Below are 12447 nucleotides of genomic sequence, written 5' to 3'. Positions count from 1 at the left end.
GGGAGACAGACCATAAACATGACACATAAGTAAATTACATAGTCTGCTAGAGGGAGATAAGTACTTGGGGGGAAGTAGACTAAGATAAAGAAATGGGGTTTGAAATATTTAAAAAGTAGTCAGGGTGGTTCTCACAGAGAAGATGACACCTAAGCACAGTTCTGGGGAGTGAGCAGTGATAGTGACTTTCTCAAGGGCGCTTACCATAACTTCACCACCACAGACCAATCCTGTGCATTTGGTTAATATTTAATAAATGTTTACTGACGAAATGAAATTCAAAGACTTGGCTAAAACCACACTCTAGATTAAAGATCAGTCAAGAATGGATGTATCTTTAATACACCAAAACTGGGGTTTCTACTGAAGCACCAGTGTCCTATGCATATCCCTAAAGAAACACTGAATAATCGGTGGAAGTCATTAAAAATGACTATTACCAGAACAATTCCTTTTCAAGAAACCAACTCTTACTAATCATCTTCCCACTGTTTTAAATTCAGAGTTAGCATTTACTTTCCATAGTACCTTTAAATATATATGTCAATTGGCCTTGGCTTTCTGCCATAAAGTTTTATGTGCCATGATAAACATGGTATTTATCAGGGGGGATTTTGCCCTTTTATTTAATTATGGGTATAAAATGGCAAAGCCACCTCAAATATGTACATATATGAGTTCTGTGATTAATGCTTCATTACATCATACTTACAAACCGTTCATCAATAACAAGTTAACTTACATAACGAAAGTTAACATAAGGAAACTTTTTTCCAACAAATTATTTCACACAGGTATATGCTTATGAATCTATTTAATTGCTCAGACTGTGCTAGAGAATACGTACCATGAAATACATATATTTCATAAGGTTCAGTTACAAAATGGATTGTTCCAAATGGCAATTTCTTACAGTAACCTGATTATGAAAAAAAGAAGTCTGTATCATCTGCTTCCAAGTCTGTTATGTCCAAATATATTTTTAATTATGCATTTATTTCGCTACTTTTATAAATATTAGAGATTTCACCTTAAATTATTTTTATTTTTGTAAATAGTTCTAGAACACGTTTTCCAATTATTATTTTTCTAATGGAGACATATAACTGACCTATGTTTATGCATATATGTTCTCTACACAGTGAAACTTTTTTTAAAAAGAATAGTAAAGAAAATGCGGAAGCTCTGGCTCTCCAAGGCAAAGCCAAAAAAAAAAAAGCGGGGGGGAATGCGAGGAACATTTTATTACACCTCCTGATTTTCACTCCTTGAGTTTTATTTTCTCCCCTTGTTTATTTGTTTAATGCTAGAAACTGTATTCCTAAGAGAGCATACCTCTTTCAGGTGAGCATGATAATTGGCAGATTTTGATACTTAGAGTATGAACATATAATTAAGAAGTGATTACCTAATAAAGATAACAATGTGACTATTTTAATTATTTTGGTGGCAGGGAGTTGGTTTTACATCACCCAAAAAAATAAAAAGCCCTGGTTTCAAATTCATTGGTAATAAATATGCTAACTTTCTGAATCAAAATGGAGAGCCTCTCAAGAAAAAGAGCTATGCAGTCAGCAATGACTTAATTTAGTCAGGATAGCAGGCATCTGGGGTTAAGGCTGTTTCCACCATTTTGGTCTCACCACCATATACGAGTGGGACCACAGCTCTGTAGCACTTGTTTCTGTCATAAGTGTAGCAGGTCTCTGTAGCACTGTCTTCATCACAGATATTGCTCTGGGTAGCAGTAACTATCTGATTATCCAGCTCCACTTCTGTAGGATCACATTTTTTACAGCTGAAAAGCAAATATATGTATTAGACAATCCCCTCAAATGCTCTCAAAATGTGACTACACATTTCAATCCAAAATCAATTAGTTCTTGCAGCTCTGACATGACGGCAAAGGATGACTCCTTTCAGACATAAGCAGCTCTACAATACAGAATAGCTTATGGGATTTTCCAATCTTTAATATATATTAGTTGAAAGTAAGCAATATAATTAATGATATGATAATGTGATTGTTTTATCTACACCATACAGCAATTTCTACTATGTTAGGCTTATTCCCAACTGTATATCTGTTTAAATAAGTTATTTATAGTGACAAGAAAGGGAGAATTTTAAAAAAAATTGATGTTGGAGTCTGTCATTTCCAAAGAAACACCTGCCTGTTTATAAGATCAAATCCACTTATTGAACTATTAAGAGAAACTGGCCTTTCTATGAATGCCAGTGATTTTTTCTTTAGAAAAAATGTATAGCTAAATTTTATCTGTGACAAAGTTTTATGAATTTATGATACCTAATAATTAATATAGGAATTAATGTATTCAAAAGTTCAGATTATGTTTGTAAATGTTTATACTCCGACATATTTTTAAAAACATTCTTACTAACAAGGTTAAAATTAAAAGCTATTAACTTCCACATCTATATTACTATGGAAAAAAATATATCTTACAGGTCAGACAAATGGTACACAAATCTGGTTCTCAATGGTGAGGTGGGATCAGAGATATTCTCCCTGTTGTTCAGAGGAACACTAAAAGAAAAGAAAGAAAACAAAGTTAAAACAATGAAATGCAGATATTGTTATTTTTGGTAACGAGTATACTGCCACTATTTCATCAGAACAGTACTTATTGTATTTAGTACTCTATAAGCACTCTAGAGTAATACCGTTACTCAGATTTTTATAGTAACTTGCTATATTTTAAATATTTCTCATTCAAAATAAACCTCACAACAACTCCGCTGTCAACTATCTTTGCTGACTTGGCAAATTTTTGCTTTTCCTTTAAAACTCAACTCACGTTTTACCTCTGTAATAATTACATTGATGTTATCCCCACCCTTCAGCAAACTTCTTCCTCTGCAGTCTCATTAATGCTCATATATATTTATTATATCGAATGCCGTATCATAGTTGCTTGTCTACAGAGTGGTTGCTTCCCTGGGCTATGTAAGTTCCTTGAGGCAAAAACATTTATGTATTCCCAGTGCCTAGCTAGGTATGTGGCATATGGAATATGTTCAATATATGTGAAATGGACAGACAGATATTATTATCCAGATTTTAGAGGAGAGGAAATCATAAATAGGAGAGGTTAGTGATCCACCCAAGTTCACACAACAATTAAGTAGCAAAGCTGGAACTTTTTCATCGTGATGTCCCATGAAAAATTAGATGATTGTCAACGAGTTCAGGTGATTTCATTAACTTTAAAATTTTTTTATCTAAGTCATCATTCCTTCTCATGTGCACCCCTCCCTACCGAAAGGAACAACAAAAACCTTGTGTTTCCTAACTCAGTATTTAGAAATACCATCCAAGCCAAAAACCTGGCTATCATACCTGAATCCTCCCCCGTCACATATCTAATCAATCTCATAGTCCAGTTGATTCTAATTATTTTCATGTGTGAAATCCATCCACTTGCCTCTCTTCTCATTATTACTGCCTTAATTCAGGACACCACTATCCTCTCCTAGATTGTAACAATGTCTTCCTTTTGTCTTGACCCCTTCAAACCACTGGCCACATTATTGCCAAACATCCTTTCTAAAAATGCAAGCTTAATTTCCTTCTCTGCTTAAAACCTCTAGTGTCTCTCCACAGATAACAGGGTATCCTCAAAATAGCATAGAAGGCACATATCCTAATATGCCCCTAACTCTCCAGCTTCATCTCTCACAATGTCACCATCTACAATGCATGCCAGCTGTAAACAATCACTTGCAATTCCACAAACGTACCATGCTTTTCTCATCTCCCATCTTAACAATAACAGTTCTAACATATAATACTGGTTACAGTGTGCCTGGTATTATGCTAAGCATATTACGTGATGATCTCATATAATCGTCACAGCAATCCTGTTTCCTTTTCCTGGAATGACCTGCCCCACCTATTAATTCTCTCACTCCCCACACGCATTTAGCCAGCAAACTCCTATTGAGCTAACAGCCGTCATCCATCCCACCACTTATTCCAAACACCCTTTCCTGCCTCCCACTGCCACCCTTCTCCTCTCCCCAAGGATTGGACTGGGTGCCCCTCCTCAGTACTCCTATAACAACCCATGCCCATTCCTATCATAGCACTTACAATACAGAATTGTAATTGCCTTTTTAATTGTTTACGGTTTCCTGTTAGACTATAAATTATTTTAAGAAATGGACTATATTTTAAATAAACTGTTTTATCCCCACCACCAACCCTTAATATTTGGCAGTTACTAAATAAACATTCATTGAATGAATGAATGAAACTATTCTTAATAAGACTGTAAAGACTCCAGTAATATCAGAAAAAGGAGAGGCTACTATAAGCCAAACACTGTTCTTTTATGAATTATTGTATTTAATCCTCACAACCCTATAAAGTATATGTGTATAAATTCATACATACATAATTATCCCTTTTTTTAAAGTTTAGGAAAAAGGCTAGTTAAGTAACTTGCCCAAAGTCACATCATTTTAGTAAGTAATGGAGTTGGGAATAATACCATAATGGCAGGCTCGGCATGGTGGCTCACGCCTGTAATCCCAGCACTTTGGGAGGCTGAGGCAGGTGGATTGCTTGAGGTCAGGAGTTCAAGCCCAGCTTGGCCAACATGATGAAACCCTGTCTCTACTAAAAATACAAAAATTAGCCAGGCGATGAGGAGTGCACATGTAGTTCCAGCTACTAGGGAGACTGAGGCAGAAGAATTGCTTGAACCTGGGAGGCAGAGGTTGCAGTGAGCCAAGATCATGCTACTGCACTCCAGCCTGGGCAACAGAGTGAGACTCTGTCTCAAAAAAAAAAAAAAAAAAAAAAAAAAAGCCAGGCACGGTGGCTCATGCCTGCAGTCTCAGCACTTTGGGAGGCCAAGGTGGGCAGATCACCTGAGGTCAAGAGTTCGAGACTAGCCTGGCCAACATGGTGAAACCTCATCTCTACTAAAAATACAAAAAAAAATTAGCTGGGCATGGTGGTGCGTGCCTGTAGTCCCAGCTACTCGGGGAAGCTGAGGCAGGAGAATTGCTTGAACCCAGGAGGCAGAGGTTGCAGTAAGCCAAGATCGCACCACTGCATTCCAACCCGGGTGACAGAGGGAGACTCCATCTCAAAATAATGATAAGAAGAATAATAATAATACCATAATGGCACAGCAATGGCAATATACTTTCAGAAATCAGAACAGAAGATCAACACATCAGGCAAAGTGTCATGAAATATCTGAATTATCTGATTTCAGTAAACAATGTAATATAAAAAGAATCATTTCATAAAATAAAAAGATGAATTAGAAGATCATGGAGGAGATTTTAAAAATCTCCTGGAGGTTTAAACGTAAGATAGACACTCTTCAACATGGCTTAAGTGCCAATGTCATGTATGCCATTCTTTCCAATTACCCACTACTCCAGCTATTCTATCCCTAACACGAAGCTATGTGGGCAGGATCTGAGTGGTCAAAGAAAATCTGCTAGAGGAAGTGATGGCTGAACTAAGACATGCACATTGAGAAGGAGTTAACTAGGCTAAGAGGGGTGGGACAGAGTTCTTCAAACAGAGGAACTAGCAGATGTAAAAGCACTGTGAATGTGGGGAAATAGAGACACTACAGCAGTGCTGAATTTTTTTTTTTTTTTTTTTGAGAAAGTCTCACTCTTGTCCCCCAGGCTGGAGTGCAGCAATGGCATGATCTTGGCTGACTGCAACCTCCACCTTCCGGGTTCAAGTGATTCTCCTGCTTCAGCCTCCCGAGTAGCTGGGATTACAGGCACCTGCCACCATGCCTGGATAATTTTTGTATTTTTAGTAGAGACGGGGTTTCACCATGTTGGCCAGGCTTGTCTCAAACTCCTAACCTCAGGTGATCCACCCGCCTCGGCCTCCCAAAGTGCTGGCATTACAGGCATGAGCCACCGTGCCCAGCCCCAGTAGTGCTGAATTTTTAAACATAAAGTAAAAGAAAAGTGGCAATGGATGATCTTGAGAGTTATGCTAAGCTTTGTAGATCAAGCCAAGGCATTTGTAATATATCCTAAGATCAATGTTGGGGAAACCATCACAAGACTTTTAAGCAGGATGGTGACAATAATTGGCACATAGATTAGGTGAATAAATAATAGTAAATATTTTTAAATATGTCCCAGAAATATATAAGCTCTAAAAGGAATATTCTTTATTTATTTTTACAATAATCCTATGAGTTAAGCATGATTTTTTTCCTCATTTAAAGATGAAAAAGTTGAAGTTCAAAGTAGATAAGTAACTTGCATACAAAAACACACAACTATTAAGTGTCCCAGACAGAACTTAAAACAAAATTCTTAAACACATTATACTTTTTCCATTGATTGAATGGAATGGAATGCTCTGTTCTCTTTCTATAGGAGATTTGATTGGGGAAAAACTATTAAGGTAGGAGTGGTTTACAAGGAAAACTTATAACTGATTGGATCCAATAGAAATCTAATTTCTCAAATAGTATTAGCATACTTGCTATTGAAAAAGAGCTGTATAGCATATAACTCTGGACTGTGTGTGAAATGAAATGAATATCTGAAATCCAATCTAAAAGTGAGATCGAATCAAATTAGTTAATGTGATCAGTCTGCCTTATCTCGATGCAGACATCTGGTTACAGTATAAAAGACTCAGTTATCTATATATGGTACAAAATAAGGCTTTAGTGTTATCTGAAGTTTCAGTTTGAACTGATCAAGGGCAACTGAAAGTTCTGATTCAAATTGAAATAACTTGGCCAGGCGTGGTGGTTCAGGCCTGTAATCCTAGCACTCTGGGAGGCCAAGGCAGGAGGATCGCTTGAGCTCAGAAGTTCGAGAACAGCCTGGGCAACATAGTGAGACCCTGTCTCTAAAGAAAAATAAAAAGTTATCCAGGTGTGGGGTGGTGCATGCCTGTAGTCCCATCTACTGAGGAGGATCACTTGAGCCTGGGAGTTCGAGGCTGCAGTAAGCAGTAATCTTGCCACTGCACTCTAGCCTGGGTGACAGAGTGAGACCCTGTCTCAAAAACAAGCAAACAAAAATAAATGAATAGAAATAACTCCATATAAACAGTGCATGTTGATGACTAGATTACAAACTTTGTTTATACTTTGATGTAGCCCACTGATTTTAGATTGGCTGTAATCTTTCATTCTTACCCCTAATTTCAATAAAATTGCCTCAAGCTCATTCATAAGACTCAATTCTTTACTCATGTAAAGTGCTACACAGCAAAAAGGGGAGTAAAGAGGCAGGTATTACATTCAAACAATGCTCAGTGTCAGAAAGTATCTCTGCTTAGAACAGGAAAAAAAGGAATATGGAATGCCACATACATAATTCGGATGTTTCTCTCCACAATGTCCTCATTAGGATCTTCGGAAGAACGGATGATCCTGGAAGTAATCCGGGCACACTTACATTTGTTGTCAACAAGAACAATCCTTTCATCTTCTTGGGCTTGAAAGGTAAACGTATTAAAAAGAAAGGAAAACAAATTTTGTATTGAGTTATTTTATCTTTCTTGCCTGCAGAAAAATAGTTTTATGGTTGGTTTGTCTCAGCTTTCTCCATTTGTTCTCTAAGCAGAATCTTACATCACAGTGAAGGAAATCCAAAGGTACTCTAAAAGGAATTTTCACTTTTTTCTTGAACCAGTCTATGGGAATCTGGGTTGAAAGAATTCTGATTTTCGCATCCTTCCTAAACTCTCATTTGTACTTAAATTTTTTTTTGTATAAATTGTATTATAGTTAAGAACAGGCATGTTTTCATCCAAGATAACCTTATTTTGTAAGACTTTTAAATATTCTCTACCACAATTATCTGCCTTTTCATAATAACAATCAGATTATCATAGTACATGATTCAATAAAAAAGAAGGCTATATTTCTTATAAGAATTATTTTAAGCAGGGCGCAGTGGCTCATGCCTGTAATCCCAGGACTTTGGGAGGCCGAGGCGGGCAGATCACAGGGTCAGGAGTTCAAGACCGGCCTGGCCAACATAGTGAAACCCCATCTCTACTAAAAACACAAAAATTAGCCGGGCATGGTGGTGCATGCCTGTAGTCTCAGCCACTCAAGAGGCTGAGGCAGGAGAATCACTTGAACCTGGGAGGTGGAGGTTGCAGTGAGCCAATATCGTGCCACTGCACTCCAGCTTGGGCAACAGAGTGAGACTTCATCTCAAAAAAAAAAGGAAAAAAAGAATCATTTTAAAAGGTAGAGTATATATAGATATAAAGTGCTGTAAATTTGCAAAAGCAATTTAGAAATATTATGAGGTACAATCTCAATTGAATATGCCTGTATACAGAAAAAAATGAATAAATGAATAAATACACATATGACCATTAAAGCCTTAACTTTGAATGTCAACATTTATTGTCTAATCTGAATATTAGACAAAGAGGTCTGATAAGTTGTTTGTTTATTTGACAGATTGTCTCACTCTGTCATCCAGGCTGGAGTGCAGTGGCATGATCTCAGCTCACTGCAACCTCTGCCTCCTGGGTTCAAGTGATTTTCCTCCCTCAGCCTCCCAAGTAGCTGGGACTATAGGTGTGCACCATCACACCTGGCTAGATCTTTGTATTTTTTTTAGCAGAGATGGAGTTTCACCATGTTGCCCAGGCTGGTCTTAAACTCCTGACCTCAAGTGATCCACCTGTCTCGAGCCTCCCAAAGTGCTGGGATTACAGAGCCACCGCACCTGACCTTGATAATAAGTATTGCAAGGAATAAACAAAGGAAATTTTGTATCATCTGGGTTTGGATCAATTAACAGATTTTATTTTAATTTTATTTTTTGAGACAGAGTTTCACTCTTGTTGCCCAGGCTGGAGTGCGATGGCGTGATCTCAGCTCACTGCAACCTCCACCTCCCGGGTTCAAGTGATTCTCCTGCCTCAACTTCCCAAGTAGCTGGGATTACAGGCATGTGCCACCATGCCCAGCTAATTTTTGTATTTTTAGTAGAGACCGAGTTTCACCATGTTGGTTAGGCTGGTCTCGAACTCCTGACCTCAGGTGATCCACCTTCCTCGGCCTCCCAAAGTGCTGGGATTATGGGCGTGAGCCACCACGCCTGGCAAATTACCAGATTTTAAAAATTCAATAATAGCTTTACATAAGTAATGCTATTAAATAAGAGTGCTAATTAATAATAACAATGATGTTGGCCGGGTGCAGTGGCTCACGCCTGTAATCCCAGCACTTTGGGAGGCCGAGGCGGGTGGATCATGACTTCAGGAGTTCCAGACCAGCCTGGCCAATATGGTGAAACTCCGTCTCTACTAACAATACAAAAATTAGCCAGGCATGGTGGCACACACCTGTAATCCCAGCTACTCGGGAGGCTGAGGCAGAAGAATCTCTTGAACCTGGGAGGTGGAGGTTGCAGTGAGCCAAGACTGCACCACTCCACTCCAGCTTGGGCAACAGAGCGAGACTCCATCTCAAAAAAAATAATAATAATAATAATAATTACAACAATGATGTTAAATATGCTTTATTCATATAATTTTAGCTAAGTGACCTTTAACAATTCCTCTCATTAAGCCTCAACTAAAAAAAAAAACAAAGATTTAGTATACGAATTCAAGTTATAAAGTTTAAATGATCAGAATAGTTATAATTTTAACTGGAAGTCTATTCCTGAGACGATTCCCAGAGCAAAGAGGACCTAATGCAGTATTTCAGTCTTAATGATAAGAGCCACTACAAAAACATTTTAAGACCATTGTTATTGTACTTGTAATTGTTTGAAGTACTTTATAATGCATTATTATACCATTATTCATAAGTTCCTAATGAATCTTCTGACACAGTCTGTGTAATATTGGAAAGAAACATTATGGAGTAAATTCAAGGTAATGAAATAACTCATTAACATCTGAAAGAGGTAAAATGACTTAAATGATGTCCTCTTTCCTACTTGTGTATCCATGACTCTTAAAAGTTTTTTCTCAATGAAATATAAATGAGCACATAATGCCTGACCAAAAATATAGATTGTTGAGGAGTGACTTGACTATTAAGTCTTAAATAGAAAATGTCTATATTCTATTACGGCATATGATTACTTCCTTACCAGAAACCTGGGAAGTTAATATAGAAAAATATTAGGCAGCCTAATATCTATCAGAAATACATAGCTGTCAGAAAAGGTACAAATACTTTCAATTCACCAAGACTTAGAGTCTAGCATTTGCTCTCACCAACAGGCAGTATTTTTCCTAACAAACCTGTTATTAGGGACTGTGCCTTACTTTATTCCAAGAGCATCTGACACATAGTAGGTGTTCAATAAATATTTGTTAAATTTAATTCACTTCAAACAAATAAGAAAATAGATTTAACAACATATGCTAGATATGACCATAATGAGTTTACTAAAAAGTGATTGCCTTACACAAGGCAGAATAGGATAGTAGGAGTGCGGGCTATAGGGTCAGATTGCCTGGGTTCTGCTTACACTCTTGCTTGCTGTATGACTTTGGTAAGTTATTTCACCTCTGTAAGTCTCAACTGGCTCAACTGTATGTCAGAAGTAATAATAGTATTTATTCTCATATGGTTACTGAGAGAATTAAATGGAATATTACATGTAAAGGAATTAGCATGATACCTAGAATATCATATTCAGTAAGTGATAGCTGTTTTATATACAGATGGTCCCCAACTTACCATGGTTCTACTTATGATTTTTCTACTTTATGATGCTGTGAAAGTGATATGTATTCAGTATGCTCCTCAGCTACAATGGGGCTACCTCCCTATAAAGTCACTGTAAGTTGAAAGTATGATATTTTCAACTTTCAACTTTATAGGGTTTATAGGGAAGTAGCCCCATTATATATATCATATATTTTTAGATATGTATATATACTTACATTGTACATGCTTTACTAATATTTTATATTTTAAATCATTAGAAAGTTATTCTTAATGCTAAATTAGTATAAAATATATATATAAGGCCTATTCTTAATCACATTTCTGTCATTATTCATCTTGAAATAAGAACCACAGACTCAGTGATAGGAACAATCCAGACAAATTTTAGTGTGTCCTTCTAAATGAAAATTGTTTAATACTGTACCTCTAAATTCAGAATGTATTCCATTTCTGAAGTTGTTTGAAAGATCAGTAAACAAAATAACAAAAGTTCAGTCATCAATTTATAGGCAACCTGTATAACATTAAACATTGTTAAAGGGTCATAATAAATCTGTGGGCTCAGATCCAGGAAAGCTGTTAAAACCAATACCAGCCTCTTTGGGGAAATAAAATCCCAATGCATTCCATGTTGTACTTACAGTAATTATTATTTCATTTCTCCAGAATATTAATTTAAGAGACTCAAGGGAAGGATTATAGATTTTTAAGATTCAATATGGACATTCATATAAGCAGGACTATCTGTAGTTAGCTAATTTCTTATTCTCTAGTTTGTAGTAGGCAAACAAGTAAGTAAGACAAGAGAAAAAAGAATAAAAAGAGTCTTATCTATGTAAAGACAACTGCCATAGAAAGATGAAAGCATGTTAGGAAAAAGTAGCTGGCTAACTGGCCAACCAAAGCATAGGCATAAATGTTTAAAACTGAAAAACAGATCTGTCCTATATTTTTCCTTTGATCTGGGATCATTTTCTAAATATCACATACCTTTCACATGAACAGCCTTAATAAAAATGGCCAGGACTCCCCAGAAAAGCAAATGGTTCTTCATCTTGACTTCACTTCTTCTGAAAAACTGGAGCAAAAAAAGTCAGGGTTAAGGTGTGTGATCTATAAGGAGTGTGCAAATGATGGTGCTTCTGCTTTCTTAAAATAACACTCCAGGCAGCTAACAAACTAAAAGCAATCACAACTGTGGTTGAAGTCTGAAGTTTAAATGCTGAACTGGAAAAATGTATGACTCACATTTAAGTATTTTCTTGCAAAGCATCCAAATAAAAACCATAATTTGATACAATCATTTTTATTTTGCATTTACACTATATAAATGTTTAAACCAGAAGACTAATAATAATTTCAAGGAAGGATTCCATTAAGAATGTTGAAATAGGGATTTTCCATTTTATTACCTAGATATATTCATATTAGTCTTCAAATCAGACATCTGACACTTGTCATGCCTAGAATAATAAATGAAGGTAAGTGAAGGAGGAGAGATGAAGGAAGGGGAGAGAAATGAAAGTCCTTTAAGGTCCCAAGTGTATCTTATGTTAATTTTTTATACTAGTCCTTAATTAACCAAGCTACCAGATTTAAATATATATTTTGTATATATCTCACAAAATATGTATTTTATATATATCTCACAAAATATGTATTTTGTATATATCTCACAAAATCTGTATTTTGTATATATCTCACAAAATCTGTATTTTGTATATATCTCACAAAATCTGTATTTTGTATATATCTT

General features: G+C 36.3%; 1 protein-coding gene across 1 annotated transcript; it reads right to left on the bottom strand.

Moving 5' to 3' along the window:
- Positions 1–801: 801 nt before the first annotated feature.
- JCHAIN (joining chain of multimeric IgA and IgM) lies at positions 802–11913 on the bottom strand. Its single transcript, XM_003808990.5, has 4 exons — positions 11682–11913; positions 7347–7470; positions 2468–2548; positions 802–1798 (listed from the first exon to the last, which is right to left on the bottom strand). Exons 1-4 carry the CDS (start codon positions 11743–11745, stop codon positions 1588–1590), a joined length of 480 nt encoding a protein of 159 aa, XP_003809038.1. The 5' UTR covers positions 11746–11913; the 3' UTR covers positions 802–1587.
- Positions 11914–12447: the final 534 nt, after the last annotated feature.

The sequence above is a fragment of the Pan paniscus genome, chromosome 3 (genome assembly GCF_029289425.2).
Source record: "Pan paniscus chromosome 3, NHGRI_mPanPan1-v2.0_pri, whole genome shotgun sequence".
Lineage (NCBI taxonomy): Eukaryota > Metazoa > Chordata > Mammalia > Primates > Hominidae > Pan > Pan paniscus.
Note: the sequence above shows the minus strand (reverse complement) of the source record. Positions and strands in the feature narration are given on the sequence as shown.